Here is a 19,586-nt window from a genome sequence, read left to right on the forward strand (position 1 = left end):
AATATCGATTATGATAGAACACGATTCTACCACATGTTCGATACTAAATTGAAACATTTCTCAGTTAGCCAAAGGTCGGCAGAGCGAGGCCGAATCTAATAGACCGGCTAATTTGTACGGAAGGAAGTGATTCGCACTGCAGGTGGTTATGGTTCTATTCGTATTTTTTGCTAGTGAACTAATAATATAACAGTTACAGAATTAGAAATATAAGGTAAACGTACTGAGCCCGTACCATGAGTTACTGACAGTGTCAAAACTGACATTTACGCTATCTAGAACGTAACACTCATGTGATCCTATTAAGAAACTCACTAACGTTCGTTTCTTAAACCCACACTCGTATTTTAATGCCTCTCATTATGTAGCAGTCACCTAAACTACTATTCCATACATCTCGTTTGCACTAATATGCGAGTACGAGCGAGATGTATAGAAAGTAAATTACGTTCTCGACGGCGTTTATGTCAGTGCCAAACTGATATATGGTAGCCGTACTGGGGCGTTTTTAACCGCCTTCAAAAAAAAAGGAGGTTCTCAGTTTGACCCGTATGTATGTATGTATGTATATTTGTTCGCGATTATCTCGCGTTTGGCTGAACCGATTTTGATGCGGTTTTCAGAAAAGTGTTTCTTACATTCTGGAGAAGGTTTTAGTATACATAGATCTGAGCTGATGCTGAACCCTGGCTGTACCTAGTGGAACTTAGGTTTGGTGCAACATAGGCTCACGCTGTTTTGGTCATCCGACACGCCTTGATGAGCACTTGGGAGAGCAGTACCCAAGATAGGGCTGATGCTGAACCCTGGATGTACCTAGTGGAACTCGGGATGTACCTAGTGGAACTCAGGTTTGGTGCAACATAGGCCCACGCTGTTTTGGTCATCCGTCTCATCTTGATGAGCACTTGGGAGAGCAGTATCCAAGATAGAGCTGATGCTGAACCCTGGCTGTACCTAGTGGAACTCAGGTTTGGTGCAACATAGGCCAACACTATTTTGGCTATCCGTCACATCTTGATGAGCACTTGGGAGAGCAGTACCCAAGATGGAGCTGATGCTGAACCCTTGCTGTACCTAGTGGAACTCAGGTTTGGTGCAACATAGGCCCACGCTATTTTGGTAATCTGTCACATCTTGATGAGCACTTGGGAGAGCAGTACCCAAGATAGAGCTGATGCTAAACCCTTGCTGTACCTAGTGGAACTTAGGTTTGGTGCAAGATAGGCACACTTTGTTTTGGTTAACCGACTTGTCGTCGTTTGCCTATATTGCAGAGGTCCACTAGGTGGGTCGATGAACTTTTTTCTAACTGCCTTTAAAAAAAGGACGTTCTCAGTTTGACCCGTATGTATGTACGTATGTATGTGTCTATGTTTGTTCGTGATTATCTCGCGTTTGGCTGAACCGATTTGGATGCGGTTTTCAGAAAAGTGTTTGTTACATTCTGGAGAAGGTTTTAGTGTACAGTACATGGATGGTTTGAAAAAAGCGGCCAAGTGCGAGTCGGACTCGCCCATGAAGGGTTCCGTATTTAGGCGATTTATGGCGTATAAAAAAAAAACTACTTACTAGATCTCGTTCAAACCAATTTTCCGTGGAAGTTTACATGGTAATGTACATCATATATTTTTTTTAGTTTTATCATTCTCTTATTTTAGAAGTTACAGGGGGGGGACACACATTTTACCACTTTGGAAGTGTCTCTCGCGCAAACTATTCAGTTTAGAAAAAAATGATATTAGAAACCTCAACATCATTTTTGAAGACCTATCCATAGATACCCCACACGTATGGGTTTGATGAAAAAAAAAATTTTTGAGTTTCAGTTCGAAGTATGGGGAACCCAAAAAAATTATTGTTTTTTTTCTATTTTTGTATAAAAATCTTAATGCGGTTTACAGAATACATCTACTTACCAAGTTTCAACAGTATAGTTCTTATAGTTTCGGAGAAAAGTGGCTGTGACATACGGACGGACAGACAGACGGACAGACAGACAGACAGACAGACAGACATGACGAATCTATAAGGGTTCCGTTTTTTGCCATTTGGCTACGGAACCCTAAAAACCAATTGGACCCGGTAGGTGGCCATGCTATCGGTATTCGGTATACCTACCAACAAATTTATGTTGCTAAAACCGATTTAGATAAAATAGTGGGAGTGGGAGTCGGACTCGGACTGGGACTGGGAATGGGAGTGGGAGCAATATACATACAAAAATCGTTTAGCACCAAAACGTCATATTATGTGTGTCGCGAATGTCGCGATTATCATCGAGTTAGGCCATCACCAACATTAGTAGACTAAATAGAGAGCCGAACAAACTAGTATTTTAGCCCAAAACCTAAAATAAATGAAGTACCTACCTATCACTAAAAAGTGAAAAATAAAATAAAATAAATAAAAAATAATTAAAAAATTAAAAATAAACAAAAATAAAACCAAAATAAAATAACTTAATATAATATCTTTTTAAAAAAAAGGGAACCGCCTTCAAAAAACCAACCCACTGAAAAGTACAAAATAATTTTTATATGGCACCCCTTTACGTGTCCAGTCCCTATCCCACGGCGTAAAGCAATTTTTTGCCAAAAAGTAATTAATACCTAATAATAAGAAAATTAATAATCATCCGGGTAATTACTTAGTTTTTGAAGGCGGTGCCAAACCAACAAAAACAGTCTTTACTACCAATCAGAAAAACAATACGAGTACGTAGTACTTAACCTACAAGAACTAAATTAATGAGTAAACTAAGTATGTATTTATAATGCAAGTAAGTGCAGCGTTCTTCGTTGTATAAAATATCGGTTCTCAAAAATTTTGGTTTGGCACCGACTTCAAAAACTAAGTAATTACCCGGATGATTATTAATTTTCTTATTATTAGGTATTAATTACTTTTTGGCAAAAATTTGCTTTACGCCGTGGGATAGGGACTGGACACGTAAAGGGGTGCCATATAAAAATTATTTTGTACTTTTCAGTGGGTTGGTTTTTTGAAGGCGGTTCCCTTTTTTTTAAAAAGATATTATATTAAGTTATTTTATTTTGGTTTTATTTTTGTTTATTTTTAATTTTTTAATTATTTTTTATTTATTTTATTTTATTTTTTAAGTTGTCCCCTACACTTTTTTACCAAATTTGGGATTTTTTATGTTATTTCTACTCAGAATCACGAGCTCTTTCTATCCTAATAGGAGAAAAAAAGTGTCCCAAAATTTCCATACATTTTTCGATCTTTCCATTCCGCGACCGCCAAAGTCTATGAAAAATGGTGACGGAATGGAAATAAAAACCTTAGGACACTTTTTTTCTCGTATTAGGATAGAAAGAGCTCGTGATTCTGAGTAGAAATATGTAACATAAAAAAACCCAAATTTGAAAAAAAAATAGGGGACAACTTTAAAAAAAAAACGCCCACTGGTGCTCGACGCGGAACCAGTACATGTCATCTTGAAACTTAAGTCATTGTCAATAGAGGTGACAGCAGGGTGCCATCTATTGGGCATTAGCGTGTCGAGCACTAGTACGTTTTTTATACTTTATTCAGAAAATTTCCTTAATGGTATTATACTGTATATACAGTCCATAATAAATAACTTAAAAGTATCTAAATCACTACATAGTATAAAACAAAGTCGCGTCCCGCTCTCTGTCAGTCTGTATGTATGCTTAGATCTTTAAAACTACGCAACGGATTTTTTAATAGATAGAGTGATTCAAGGGGAAGGTTTATTTATAATTTTTTTAACCCGTGCGAAGCCGGGGTGGGTCGCTAGTTAATAATATAACTTGGTTACAGAATTAGAAATTCTCCTTTTCTTGATTGACCTTAATAATTACAACTACTCCAAAAATTACATATAGTTCTGTTTACTGTGGAAATTTACTTTTCACCACACCAACTGGTAAAGGCTCTCTTGAATGTTCAAAAACTGATAGCAAAGTTGCATTTTATTCACATGTGAGGCAAAGTAATCAAATGCAAATTTTGAGTTGTTTTCTTATGTTTGCTGGTAGAATTGACTTTTAAATCAATATTTAATAACATTCATTCGGATTAGATTTGGTTTGATTTTGTTTGCTACAGTTAATATTTTCTTCGGGTTGGTGTGGTGAAAATTTTTGTGTTTCACTCGGATCAAATTTTGTTTAACCCTTGTGCTTTGAAAGCCTCGCAACGCTTAAGATTCCATTTTTCGAACCACTCGCTACGCTCATCGTTCAATTTTAGAATCTTTCGCTTACTCGGGTATCAATATTACCACGAAAAAAAGGGAGCGAGTGCGAGTTTGCCAATACAGGGTGCTTCCTGTAACAGGAGCAATAAATTAAACTAAACAACTTCAGCAACTTTTAAAAATTATGAATCCTTTAGACTTTCTCTCGAGCGGTTAAACAACAACTTTGCTCTCTTGTAAAACAAATAACTATTTCAACGTCCACCAATCAGCATGATTTTTGAACTGAAACCAATAGGGTATTTTCTTACTAGTCAAATCAGCTTCTTTTTTAGAACTGTCGAAACATTAGGTACATCATTTACATCGTGACGTAACGGTCAACTCGCCTACTTTTTATTTATATTTTTATCCGATTTATTAAATAGAACTTGTGTTTAAAAATAACTTCCATCTGTCTTTTTCTAATAATTATCTGGTGCTTTATTTCATGCATGGTGTACCTAAAATTTATTTTGTACACAGTCAAATACCCTATTCTCTAAATACGGGCCTCGGTTGCTTGAATATTTAACCAAACTCTGCAATTTCCTACTCAGTGGTCAGCTAAATCCAGCAGTTTCTCCATATATTTACGGTGCGTCGCTGTGCGCGCTATCAAAAAAAGATGGTGGCTTAAGGCCTATCGCTGTTGGCAGTGTATTCCGCCGCCTAACTGCTAAGTTAGGTTGTCGAGCTGTGCGTGACGAAATGGCGTCTTACTTACAGCCTTACCAATTAGGTTTTGGCACGAAACTTGGCTGTGAGGCTGCTATTCACGCCACTCGAGCATTCGTTCTCGACCCTAAAAACGCAGACTCCGTTATCATTAAGATAGATTTAAAAAATGCGTTTAATTCTGTAGAGCGGGATGTACTTTTATCCGAAGTTAGAGAGAAAATACCAATACTGTACCCTTTTCTTCACCAAGTTTACTCATCTCCGTCCAAACTTTTCTTCAATGAGTCCCTCATCCAGTCTCAGGTGGGGGCTCAGCAGGGGGATCCACTTGGCCCCCTGATCTTTAGCCTCGCCATCCAAAAAGCAATATCCGGTCCTCAATCTCCGCTAAACGTTTGGTATCTAGATGATGGCACTCTCGGTGGTAAGCCCGAAGAAGTATACCAAGACTTGGTCACACTCCTCCCACTGCTTCGTAATCTGGGACTCGAAGTCAATACCAACAAATGTGAATTCTTCCCCTGCAGCGCTAATTCTCTTTCCTCATTACCTTCATTTAGTACCCTACTACCTGGTCTCAAAGAACTATCCAGCCAAAACTTTCACCTCTTGGGTTCCCCTATATTTTCCGATGCTGTTCCTGGAGCTTTTGAGACACGAGAACAACTTCTCTTGTTAGCAAGAGAAAGGCTTAGAAACCTCTCGGCACATGTAGCTCTGACGTTGCTAAGATCCTGCTTTGCCGTTCCCAAGATCACCTACTTCTTACGCACAGCGCCTACTTGGCTACACCCCACACACATGGACTCCTTCGACCTGGCACTCAAAGAATCTGCTGAGTGTCTTTTAAATGTATCCCTCAACTCGGACCAGTGGGACCAGGCCTCTTTACCTATACGAAACGGCGGACTGGGTATCCGGCGCTCACGAGATGTGAGCCTTCCGGCTTTTCTTGCGTCGGCGGCTGGGGTTGTGGACCTTGTCACTAATATGTTATCTTTAGATGGTGTCAAGGTCACAATACCCTATGCCGCTGATGCTCTGTCGACTTGGAAGGCTCTTAACTCTGATGCGCCGGTACCCGAAAAACCTTACCGCCAGCGTTTGTGGGACGACGTCGTGGTAAAGGGGCTACTCGATAGTCTTATTCATACCGCTGCTGGTTCTGACAGAGCCAGGCTAATCGCTGCCTCCAGGCCTGAATCTGGAGCTTGGCTACACGCTCTTCCCTCCCCAAACCTAGGCACCTTACTAGACAACGGTTCGTTGCGTGTGGCCGTTGCTCTCCGCCTAGGTTGTGATGTATGCCAACCCCACCAATGCATCTGCGGCTCCTCTGTGGAGAGCAACGGCCACCATGCCTTGAGCTGCTGTCGTTGCGCTGGGAGGTTCCCACGGCACCATGCTCTTAACGACATCGTTAGGAGAGCCTTAGTGGCAGCTAATATCCCCTGCATGCTTGAGCCGCCAGGCCTCAGCCGTTCGGACGGCAAAAGGCCTGACGGCTTGACCCTGGTGCCGTGGGAAAAGGGTAAGTGCTTGCTATGGGACGCCACGTGCGTCAGCACTTTTGCCGCCTCGCATATTAGCCGCACAATGCGGTCTGCAGGAGCGGCTGCTGAGCACGCGGCGTCCCTTAAAAAAGATAAATACTCGGCGCTGAGCGGGTATCTGTTCGTTCCCCTCGCCGTGGAGACCTCAGGTTGCTGGTGCGCGGAGGGTAAGACCTTCCTCCGCGAGCTGGGTCGTCGCCTGAGTGAAAGGGGCCTTGACCCCCGCTCCGGGTTCTTCCTGATGCAAAGGCTGTCCATCGCGATACAACGCGGCAACGCAGCGAGCGTGATGGGCACCTTTGCGTCAGGGACAGCCCGGGGCGGGTTTTAGTAAGTATTTATTTTTTATATTTTTAGTTTGTATTTATATTTAAGTTTTTGCAATAAATGTTCTCATATTCTCTAAATAATAAATAGATCCAAATATATAAAGTAAGTCCAAAAAAATTACAAAAAATACCACGGAAATTGACTTGCCCCCAAAACGAAATCGGCCGAGGTGATGTACTACTTTATCAATAACACTTAAAATTAATAATAATTTCGTCCTGTCATATTTCCATTGCCATATCATGGAAAGTTGAATGGCGTAGGCGTTCGGACGAACCTTGGAGAGTCGCAGTCAGATACATCGGGGCGGCCGAGGCGCTCACAAATATCTGAACACGACTCTATTGTCAAGGCGCTAGAGTGCGTGTTCAGATATTTTTGAGCACCTCGGCCGCTCCGGTGTATCTGATGGCGACTGGACCTAGTCGGCCTTCGCGGCGCTCTCAAAGCGTTGTCAAGTTTTGCACCAATTACTACAGATCATTTGCATATAAGACACCGCATAATATGAGTAGTTCTAGAACTTTTTTATTTACAATAGTTTTCGTTTTTATAGTTAGGCACTATAAATAGGGGAATTATAATATGTCGATTTGCATTTAATTTGTGTTATTGTAACACTTAAGTGAGTTATAACTTATTATAATTTACTTTTCTATATTTATCTTAGACTTGCTTAGCTTTCGATAACAGGTTTGTCGGAGATTTATTTCGTCAATCCCTCGTTTTTGCTAGAATAAGTTTTAAGTCTAATTTTGAGTAAAGCATTAATCACGTTAGACCGGGCCGTGTTTGGGCCGGAACTTCCGGAGCTTCTTTTTCTATGGAAAGTATCACGATTACCTGTCATGTGTCATAGAAAAGTAAGCGCCGGAAGCTCCGGCCCGGACACGGCCCGGTCTAACGTAAGTCATTCTTAACACTCCCTCATCACTAGACACTGGGCTGGATTCCCGCCAAGGCCCACAAGGTCTGACCAGGCCAGTCGCCCCCTCTAAATTATAAGTACCATACAAAGTGCCTAGGGGCCCTATATCTCCGGGGGTGACGCCCCTATTTCACCACGGTGACAGGTGCGACATTGTCGACATCACTGTTACTGACGTCACAGGCCTCCATTGACACCGTAGCCGCTTACCATCGGACGGGCGGTGTGCTTGTTTGCCACCAACATATTATTTAAAAAAAAAACTCCATTATATCGCCAATAAATGGGTACTTATTTTGCGAAGCTAATGACAAGTGTCACAAGAAACACGACAATTGTCACGAAATTCCGACACAGAACTCATTTCCTGTCAAGAATGACCAAAAATTCTATTAAATCGTGTGACAATTGTCATTATCATCATCATAAACTTCGAAAGAGAAATACCTGTTTTTTGCCGATGTAATAAAGTTTTTTTAAATAATACAATGATGGTGGCAAACAGGAATACGGCCCGCCCGATGGTAAGCGGTAACCGTAGCCCATGGATGCCTGTGACGTCAGCAACAGTGACATTTGTCGAATTGTCGCACCTGTCGCAGTGGTGAAATAGGGGCCTGGCAGGGGCGTTCCCACACTTATTTTTAATTACCATAATATGGAAAGTTGTATGGCGTAGACCGTAGACGTTCCCCGGACGAACCTTGGAGCTAGTCGGCCTTCGGCACTCTTAAAGCGTTTTCAACAAGTTTTGCACGAATTACCACAGATCACTGGAGTATAAGATGCCGCATCATCGGATAAAGTCATAAACGTATCTCCATACTTCGTAGAATGGAGAGTGTAACGTTCACAACACATAAATAAATAAATAAATATGAGAGGAAAATCTTACCCAGATCAAAAGCCTCAAACTAAGCAAAGCTATGGGTGCTAGGCGACGATATACATATACACTTATATACATAGAAAACACGGGTCTCTATTTTTCCCCAAATAGTTTTAAACCATAATGTATTGTTTGCCCGCATTTTCGTTAGTCATAATTCATTTGGTTCAGAAACACATCACTTTTCAGGATTGCCATAAAACAAACCTAACCTAACCTATCTATAGGATAACCTAACGAAAATCCTGAAATATTAACGGTTTCACTTTTATGACAAATGATAATATGACAAACAATACATTATGACTTAAAACTTTATGGGAAACAACGGGACCCCTAGAAAACACGCATGACTCAGGAAGAAATATTTGTGTTCACCACAAAAAATACTGGGTTTCGAACCCAGGCCCATTGGCTTCACAGACAGGGTCACTACATACCCAGGCCAGACCAGTCGTCGAGATAAGAGTTAGGAGCATTTAAATATTTGAATGGAATTTGTTTCTTGCTTCTAATTCTTATAATAAAAATTCAAAATTCAAAATTCGTTTATTTTTAACCAGTTTTTAGGTGTCGAATCCTCCTTTTAAGTTTGACACTTGTGTTAGGAGGTATTCGCTCTTTCATACAAAGGTTATAATGGTAAAAATATGTTTTACAATATTAAAATTATAACTAAGTATTTAAAGTAGGAGAGTTTCTTACATAGTAAAATACTGTTTACATTTCAGATAAAAGGGGTAAAGATCTATTTACATAGAATAGTAAGTGTGTGTGTGTGTGTTATTGATGTGTATGGTTGAAATGAGCCATGCGGATCTCAGATCCGGTACGATAAAGGTCAGGGTATAATTGATTCTGTTTCTTCGTATGTTTTACTTTTTAACCATATTGTAGTCTGTTTTTTACACTCGTTATAAGTTTTATTGTAAATACTATTTGTTCGGTTAGCTTTGTTGTATAGATAAATAGATGTTGCATTAAATTGCCTAAGAACTAGAAGAAATAATAATAAGAACAAAGAGAAAAAAATAAAAATAAAATAACGAAACAAGTCAAACAAAGGGGCATAACTATTGTTAGCATAGGTACATAAAAAATATGTAAAAATATTTTCTATAATCTCAATATTCAGAGAGGAAAATGATTGCGGAGTCTAAAGTTACTAGTCTACGCGAACTTCATAACGACGGGCCGGTATTGTTATTTTGCCTTCCAATATTAAAACTTTAATTTCCTACTTAAAATACTTAAATTGTCAATAACATCATTGCGTCAATTGTTTCACTTAACTCTCGGCCGTGAAAGGAATTAAGCTGTTTTTGGTTATAAAAACAATTATAATCATTATCTGTGCAATCTGAATTCACAAAGCCAATATTCTGAATGTGTTATTATCGATACTTAAACAGAAATACGACCGGTGGCCAAATAATGCATTATTTAAAACTTATTTTTGTTTGATTTATATTGACAGTTCCTATATTTTGTACTACTAGCAAAGATAATTTTCAAAAATTGCTAAATTCCACGTTTGCCTACGCCGTTTGCTAAAACTAGTGCCTACGCCAATTCTTGGCATTAGTTGCCAAGCGGACCCCAGGCTCCCATGAGCCGTGGCAAAATGCCGGGACATCGCGAGGAAGATGCTAAGTTCCACGTTTATTGCAATACCTTTTTAGGGTTCCGTACCCAAAGGGTAAAATACGGGACTCTATTACTCTTAATGTCCTATAATATAATATTACTAAGACTCCTCTGTCCGTCTGTCTATCTGTCACCAGGATGTATCTCATGAACCGTGATAGCTAATAGACAGTTGTAATTTTCATAAATTATGATGTATTACTGTTGCCGTATAAATACTAAAAAGTACGGAACCCTCGGTGGGCGAGTCCGACTCGCACTTGTCCGGTTTTTACAGGTTAGATATCTGTGACACTTAAAATGAACGCCAATGAATGACGGACATTTTGGACTAAAAATTTATTAGACTAATCTCTAAATAATTCTTAATCCTTTCAGACGAGCCCTCGCCATCCCCCCCACAGCCGACGGCCCCTTCTCCCACGACCGGTGCCGCATGTACTCGACCAACTGGACGAAGGCGCTGGCCCAGGGCCGGACAACGCCCGACGACGAGTGGCCTATAGTCCCGTGTACCAAATGGGAGTACAACAGGAGCGACGTGCCGTATGACACTATTGCTAGTCAGGTGAGTGGACGAACTGGACGAGGCTGGACGACAAGTGGCCTATAGAGTGTACCAAGTGGGAGTATAACCGGAGCGACGTGCCGTATGACACTATTGCTAGTCAGGTGAGTGAACATGAACACTGGACGACGCTGGACGACGAGCCTATAGTCTCGTGTAACAAGTGGGAGTACAACAGGAGCGACGTGCCGTATGACACTATAGCAGTGGTTCCTAACCTGGAGGTAATTACCCCTGTGGGGGTAAAACTGGTATTTTACGGGGGTAATAAGCTAACCTAATATAACAATACAACAAACGTACACGTTTAATTTTTTTATTACCATTGGGAGGAGGGGTAAAATCAGGTTCCCTAGTTAGTCATAGGGGTGACCGGACTGAAAAGGTTAGGAACCACTGCACTATAGGGTATGTGACATCATATTTGAAATCAGTTTCTTTTTTCGAACTGTAAAACTATTTTGGTACTATGAAATGTATATGAAACACTATTAGCATGTGACGTCACAATCAAATTGCCGACTCTTTATACATAGTTTTATACGGGGAAAAAAATAGGAATGGTGTCTAAAACTACTAGTGGAGTGATATGATTACTAGTGAAGTGATATGACTATACAAACTTTGAACTATATATCACTGGACACTGTGTGACATAGGCTCATCAGCTCAATAGCTGCTCGCCTATAATTATATAATAATAAAAATAACTGTTATCTACGTTTCTCTATTACCTAATTTTCTGGTGCTTTATTTCATGCACGGTGTAAAATATTTTTTTTTAAACACAGTCAATTATTTTAAAAATACAGTGCCGTATGACACTAAGTATTGCTAGTCAGGTCAGTGGACACTGGACGACGCTGGACGATGAGACTAGTGTATAGTCCTCTGAAATTTGAATTATAAAGTCGATCCACCTATTATTATACTTGTTACAGCTGGACTGGGTGTGCGAGAAGGACAACCTAGTGGCGACGTCTCAGGCCATCTTCTTCTGCGGAGCCATAGTGGGGGGACTACTGTTTGGCTGGATCGCAGACAAATATGGAAGAATACCAGCTTTAGTAGGTAAGTATTAACCCCGGCAACTTAGTAGTCTCACTATTAGCAAAGCACTTAGTAGTCTCACTATTAGCAAAACACTTAGTAGTCTCACTATTGCAGCAAAGCACATGGTAATATCATGCGTGGCTCACTCCGCGATTTCGTCGCTTTGCTACAGATAGCTAAAAGTACATCCGTTCCACACCAATTTTGGTGGCTAGCCATAAGCCGCGCGTGGCGCTGTCGCCGCCTAGCGGCCATATCTGTCCTGATCGTGACAGACGCGTTTTGTTAGAGAGTGAGTCTTCTGTACCTAGTACTATTATTTATTCTGTGGTAATATGTGACTTTCCACTGGTAAAGGTACCTCGACTTTCCAATACTAATGCGGTGCTAAGCGACGTACATAAGAGCAAACCGCCATAAGGTATATTTACCCGAGCAATGTCACATGTCCAGCACCTGGGGTCCCTTTGTTTCCCATAAAGTTTTATGTCATAAGTGTTGCCAAATAAAGTATTGTTTGTCATATTATCATTAGTCATAAAACTGAAACGTAAGGTTATCCTATAGATAGGTTAGGTTAGGTTAGGTTTGTTTTATGGCAATACTGAAAACGGACGCGTTTTTGAACCAAACTAATTATTTTATTTTATTTTATTTTTATTGATAAACATGTTTACATGACTTTACAGCTAAACCAATGCGTCTATGCGCAATTATGACTAACGAAAATGCGGACATACAATACATTATGACTTAAAACTTTTTGGGAAACAATAGAGCCCAGCACCCAAACCTGCCCTGGACGGGAAAAAGTTTCTACACCCACCTAAGCACTCTGGATGAAGTCTTTGAATCCACTATACGAATCAGCAAAAATCCTACGAGAATGGGGTTCAATATAAATGAGGAATGGAAAAAGGAAGTCATATCCACCTAGACAGTCCCTTGAGTCCCTGCTACTTGTCCGTACATGTACCTATTAGCGCTAGCGAGGCGCACAGAAATCATTCAGATATGATTTTGATGTCACAATGTCTGTTTGAACCATAGAGAAATATAGGTACCTAAAGGCTTCGTCACACATCAGGCGCGTTTCCAGGCGCGGCGTGAGCGAGGCGCGCCGCCTTTACATACAAAACGCTCACGCCCCGCTCACGCCGCGCCCGGAAAACACGCCTGTGTGAGTGTGACGAAGCCTTAAGTAAAGAAAGAGTGGTAGATAACTCCATACATCAGTTTTCTTACCAAAACGCGAGTTATTTCGTAGTCGACATCTAGCGTCAAGTAGCGGACATTATCAGTTCTGCTAGTTGACAATAGATGTCGCGGCAAACAAAAACTCTAATGCTCGACAATTTTTAGCTAATATTATAACTGGATTAACCTGAAGTCTATTTTCAACTCCTTCTGCTTATAATATTAGTTGTAAATTGTTTTAGTAGTACATTTTTCGTCAGTAGCGACAGTAGTGACATCTGGTGTCAAGTAGCGGTACTGATAGTTCCACTACTTGACGTTAGATGTCGACTACGAAATAACTCGCGTTTTGTTAAGAAAACTCTCTTTCTTTACTTATATTTCTCTATGGTTTGAACTGGCATCCAGTCTAGGTCTTAGTGTAACTTGTCTTATTTCAGGCACCAATCTGATCGGCTTCGCGGCTGGCGTCGGAACTGCCTTCAGCCATAGCTTCTGGACCTTTTCTATCTGCCGGTTCCTTGTGGGCTTCGCTTTCGACAACTGTTTCACCATGATGTACATTCTGGGTAAGACAACTCATTTTCATTTCTGACAACTCATGATGCCCTGGTACCTTCAGTGCAAAATATATGGCGACAGAACCAATCTGACCGTCTGATCTATTGTTTAATGTAGGACTTCCTCAGTGTACTTCGCTTTCGACAACTGTTTCACCATGATGTACATCCTGGGTAAGAACTGCTGACAACTCATGATGCCCTGGTACCTTTAGTGCAAAATATATGGCAACAGATCCAATCTGATGATGTATTTCTGTTGCCGCTATAACAAAAAATATTAAAGTAAAAGAAATATTTAAGTGGGGCTCCCATACAAGAAACGGGAATTTTTTCGCCGTTTTTTGCTTTGGCCGGTTTTTGGGCTCTAGTCAGACTTCTACAGTTATTCTAGCTCGTTGCTTATTTAAGATCTAACTTAATTTGTTAAAACTAGAAGGATTAGGATTTAAGGTACTACGTTTTCCGCACGTATTTGACTTACTTAACTATTACCTGAATACCAAAGGTCATAAGCGACCACGTTTTAATATAAAAACAGGCTCTTTAGAAATAGGAAGGATTTTAATACTGGTTCGTGATCGCGGGCAAGGCGACGTTACTCCAAATCACGAACAACCTTGGTAAGTACCTATCTAAGATATAAGCCGCAATCCTCAGAATAAACGTAAGCAAAAACCGACTTTAACGTCATTAAGACAGGATTCAAAATTGAATGATAAAAAATGCTGTAACACGGCAAAGTTTCTTGCTACTTTACGTTCCATATTTGAATTTTAGAATGCACTAAATTTGACTTGGATTTTATTTGATTTTCAACCTTAAATACATATAGCACATTTTTAAATACATATTAGTTTTTGTGTGATGTGCTTAGTTTGAATGTTTTTATTAATTTTATATTCTGATATATCGGAGCGGCCAAGGTGCTCACAAATATCTAAACACGCCTCTATTGTTAAGGCGTTAGATAGCGTCTTTAGATCGTTTTGAGCACCTCGGCCGCTCCGATATATCTGATGGCGACTGTACCCTGTACCTATCGAATTCTCAAACGCCTTATCGGGAAAATTAGTGCGTTTGAAAATGAACTTAAATGGATTGTAATAGAGTTGTATATTTCATGTATTTTTTACGAATGTTATATTCCTGATTGTGGTAATAAAATGTTATTTATAGGCGAAATAATCTGTCACGTAAAATTAAGTCTTTAAAGGGCTATTAAATTGAAGGTCTAACGAATAATAAATAAATTACATAATAATTAACTTGACTGTTTATAAATTATTACGTGAGTCACTCACAATGTGACATATGTGTCATAAGTTGATTATCTGTGGCACTACGCAATTAGAACATGGCGTCAAGGAATACATATTGTTATCATCTTAAACAATCTTTTATTTAATATAAACAAAGTCCTGATCATTGTTAGAGCATATAGTACATGGTGTCAGGTGAAAAAAGTGAGAGAAAACCTAAGTGGATCGTAGAATAAAAATGGAGAATGACACGCCCATGACCCTGGGGTTGCACTTGCAGCCTCCTAAAGGGCATAAAATTGAAGACGCGGAAGCTTGGAAAAAGTACAAACAGTTATTCAGTTTGTACATACAGGCCACAGACTTAGAACAGGGTTCAGACGAAAAAAAAATTGCCATTTTCTTAACCTGCGCAGGAGAAGATATTTTAGATATATACAATGGTATGACCACTTCTACATTAGAATGGGCGGAGTTGCTTAAAAAGTTTGATGAGCATTTTAACAACAAAACTAATACCGTCGTGAACAGCTACAGATTTTATAATTTACGACAAGAGCCAGATGAACCGGTGGAACGATTTGTTTTGAGGTTAAAAAATGCTGCCAAAACATGCAATTTTAAAGAGGAAGATAGAATGGTAAGAGACATGCTGGTGATAGGTGTAGGAGAAGCAAGTATTAAAGAGAGATTGCTGCGAGAAAAAGAACTGAGTTTAGACACTGCAATGGAATTATGCAAGGCTGCTGAATACAGCAAGAAAAATGTAAAAGAGCTAGAAGAAAAAGTAAAGTCGGTAAATATGGTAAAAGAAAGTTCTCGTCATAGAAAAGATGTAAAGAAACCGATTCATTACAATTGCAATTATTGTGGTGGGAAACATGAGCCAAGAAAATGTCCTGCGTATGGGAGAAGATGTGCTGTGTGCAACATTTATAACCATTATGCCGAAATGTGTAGATATAAGAAGAAGGAAGAAAAACCGCAGCAACAACGAAGATACACAAAGAACAAAGTTGATGGCATCAGGGAATCTACCAATGACAGCGACTGCAGTTCAGAAGACTTTGTGGTAGACTCTGTAAGTAGCTCAGATAGGTTACAATGGTATGAGGTAATAAATGTTGAAGGAGTAGATATAAAATTCAAACTGGACTCTGGTGCTGACTGTAGTACTTTATCACTGGAACTGTTTGAAAGCTTAAAATTAGACAAATGTAAACTTGGGGAACCCACAGTGTTAGTTGTTTATAATGAGGAAAAAATGAAAACTGTGGGATGTGTTAATTTACCATGCACTGTTAGGGGAAAAAAGGGCAGTGTAAGATTTACTGTTGTGGATATGCCTGTTAAACCGATCTTAGGCTTGCCTGATTGTGTTAGTTTCAATTTGATAAAAAGAGTAGATGCTGTAGTCTCAGGAGACAAGAATAAATTTGTAAAATTAAATAATGATGTGTTTACTGGATTAGGCAACATAGGTACATATTCAATAAAGCTGAAAGAGAATTCAGAGCCAGTAGTTAAGCCCATTAGAAGAGTTCCGCAGACTATAAAGGAAAGACTTAAAGATACTTTAAATAATTATGAAAGTAGAGGAATCATTGAAAAAGTAGAAGGACCTACGGCATGGTGCAACAATCTTGTCATAGTAGAAAAACCAGATAAGTCACTTAGGTTGTGCTTAGACCCCAAAGAGTTGAATAAAGCCATTCTTCGAGAAAATTATCAAATTCCATCACCTGAAGAAATATATAATTCACTTGCAGGTAAAAGTGTCTTCACAGTACTAGACATGAAGGATGGGTTTTTTCAAGTGAGTTTGGAGGACGAACAAAAACTCTGCACCTTCGGTACTCCCTTCGGAAGGTATTTTTTCAAGAGAATGCCGTTTGGCATTTCTTCGGCTCCAGAGGTAATGCAAAGAATAAATACAGCCATATTTAGTGATATACAAGGGGTAAATGTGTATTATGATGACATAATTGTTGCGGGGGACAGCTTAGCAGACCATGATAAAATTTTAAGCGAAGTAATAGATAGGGCAAGGAAGTTCAATGTGAAATTTAATCCAAACAAAGTCCAGTATAGAAGTGATTTTGTTAAATATGTAGGGTTGTTAGTGTCAAAATCAGGAATTAAACCTGATCCGGAACATGTAAAAGCTATTGTGGACTTGAATGAACCAAAAAATGTTAAAGAACTACAAAAGTTTTTAGGTATGTGCAATTATTTAAGTAAGTTTATACCACAATACTCCAAAACAACTGAAAAACTTAGGGATCTATTAAAAAAAGATGTATTGTGGGATTGGGGTACAGCTCAAAGTCAAGCTTTTGAAGAAATAAAAATGAAAATTAGTAAAGCACCTACCTTGGATATTTTAAAGAAAGACGGGTTGGTGACTCTACAAACTGACAGCTCAAAAAGTGGCATGGGAGCTTGTCTTCTTCAAAATGGTAAACCAATATCGTTTTATTCTAGGTGCTATACAGATTGTCAACAAAGATGGGCTCCCATTGAAAAAGAACTCTTTGCAGTTTGTCTTGCAATGGAAAAATATCACCAATTTGTCTACGGACGCAAAATAGTTGTTGAAACAGACCATAAGCCTTTAGTGGCGATTGTGAATAAAGACATCAATAAAATTTCAGCCAGACTGCAAAGAATGGTTCTTAAACTTTTAAAATATGAATTTGACATTAAGTACATACCAGGTTCTCAAATGTATGTTGCTGACTATTTGTCTAGGCATTATAATTCAACAAATGGTCAAGTAGAGCCAACACTTAAAGAGTTAGTGCATAGTGTGGAAACAGAAAAAGTATATGGACTAGACAAAGACTTACAAATATCAGAAAGTAAATTAAAAGAATTGCAAAATGAAACAAATAAAGATGGTAATTTGCAACAAATAAAGATGTGGTATAGTACAGAATGGCCAAAAAACGATAGAAATATTTATGGTGTGGAATTAAAAAAGTTGTACAAATTAAGACATGAGTTGATAGTTACAGATAATATTGTATACTTTGGAAATATGGTCCTAGTTCCTAAAGCATTAAGAAACGAAATGTTAGATATAATACACTCAGGGCATGCAGGTGTAGTAAAATGTAAAAAGAGAGCTAGGAAAGTACTGTACTGGCCAGGAATGTCAAGAGATATAGAGGATTATGTGTTAGCATGTAGAGCATGTGAAAAGTACAGGATGTCAAACTGCAAACAGCCAATTATATCACATGAGATTCCTGATCTTCCTTTTAGTAAAGTAGGTATGGACATTGGCCACTATGCGGGTGAAGATTTTTTAGTAGTTGTAGATTACTTTTCAAAATGGATTGAGGTTGCAAAATTGAAAAACAAATCGACCACTAATGTTATAGTTGAGTTAATTAAGATATTTAGTACACTAGGCATCCCTAGGCAAATAGTCAGTGACAATATGCCATTTGGTAGTTTTGAATTCACACAATTTGCAAAGCAACATGGCATAGAATTAGTTAAGTCCAGTCCACATTATGCGCAATCAAATGGGCTGGCAGAGAAAGCTGTGGGGATTGTTAAAAATCTGATGAAAAAGTGTAATGAAAGCGGTTCTAACTTTGATTTAGCAATGTTACATTATAGAACCACTCCAGTAGCAAAGTTGGATTACAGCCCGTCAGAGTTGTTAATGAGCAGATTATTAAGAACAAATTTGCCCTGTTCCAAAGAAGTGTTAAAACCTAAGTTATGTGTAAATGTGAAAGAACAAATGATAATTAATAATGAAAAATCTAGGAACAATTATAATAAAACTTCAAAAGCTAAGAAACCATTTCAAAGAGGGGAAGATGTAATTGTTCAAGATGTAAATAGAAGTAAGTGTTGGTATTCTGGTAAAATAATAGATAAAGCCAGTGGACCTAGATCATTCATTGTTAAAAATGACAAGGGTAATTTAGTTAGGCGCAATGAAAAACATATTAGACATAGTAGAAATAAGTTTATTGTGACAAATCAGTATATGCTGGACTCTTCAGATGTGAGCCAGGCAGTGCGTGAGAGGGGTAGTCAGGAGAGACAGGATGCAACGTTGCTGCCTGCACCGCAGCCTCGTGCACATGTACCTGTTCCACTGGTGCCAAATGTACCGGCACCTAACCCAGAGCCATTAGAATTGCCTGTAGTTACAAGAACGGGAAGGTTGGTAAGGAAACCTGCCTACTTGGGTGAATTTGATTTAAGTTAGCTTCTAGTGGCTCCGGAGCTTTTGTAATTAGTATAAGCAGTCAATTAACATAAGGGGGGGATGTGACATATGTGTCATAAGTTGATTATCTGTGGCACTACGCAATTAGAACATGGCGTCAAGGAATACATATTGTTATCATCTTAAACAATCTTTTATTTAATATAAACAAAGTCCTGATCATTGTTAGAGCATATAGTACACACAATCACTTATAGGTAGTTACTCAAGAGGGTGCTAATTTACCTCGATAAGTCTGAAACTATACTACAGTTTAAGATTACCTTATGTAGGTATATAATATTATTCAACTATGTTCTCACAATAAACAAGCAACAACGGTTGCACTCCGGGAGTGCCGATAGAAGTGAAAACTCACCTATGTTACCGACGCCCGGTAACACGATACATACGTTTAGCGGAGGTATTCTATTTATTTATTATATATTATCATTC

At 39.0% G+C, this 19,586-nt stretch overlaps 2 protein-coding genes across 3 annotated transcripts in view; both read left to right on the forward strand.

The window, feature by feature from the left end:
* LOC134660469 (organic cation transporter protein-like) overlaps positions 1-19,586 on the forward strand; it is a 60,521-nt gene that overhangs the window by 28,814 nt on the left and 12,121 nt on the right. For both annotated transcript variants that reach the window (XM_063516226.1, XM_063516225.1), the window contains exons 3-5: positions 10,635-10,824; positions 11,766-11,895; positions 13,515-13,643. In XM_063516226.1, the coding sequence (XP_063372296.1) occupies positions 10,635-10,824; positions 11,766-11,895; positions 13,515-13,643 (449 nt within the window). The remainder of the gene's footprint in view (positions 1-10,634; positions 10,825-11,765; positions 11,896-13,514; positions 13,644-19,586) is intronic.
* Positions 15,298-16,943, forward strand: LOC134660494 (uncharacterized). The gene is made up of 2 exons (XM_063516264.1): positions 15,298-15,977; positions 16,666-16,943. The coding sequence occupies exons 1-2, from the start codon at positions 15,342-15,344 to the stop codon at positions 16,687-16,689; spliced, it is 660 nt and encodes a 219-aa protein (XP_063372334.1). The 5' UTR covers positions 15,298-15,341; the 3' UTR covers positions 16,690-16,943.

This window comes from Cydia amplana, chromosome 27 (genome assembly GCF_948474715.1).
Source record: "Cydia amplana chromosome 27, ilCydAmpl1.1, whole genome shotgun sequence".
In the NCBI taxonomy this organism is placed as follows: Eukaryota; Metazoa; Arthropoda; class Insecta; order Lepidoptera; family Tortricidae; genus Cydia; species Cydia amplana.

Excerpts from the sequence above, each read along its gene's own strand:
- LOC134660494 (XM_063516264.1), top strand. The coding sequence starts at position 15,342 with ATGACCACTTCTACATTAGAATGGGCGGAGTTGCTTAAAAAGTTTGAT. Across the intron at positions 15,978-16,665 it reads AAGACTTTGTGGTAGACTCT|GTAAAAGTGTCTTCACAGTA; the intron begins GTAAGTAGCTCA and ends ATTCACTTGCAG.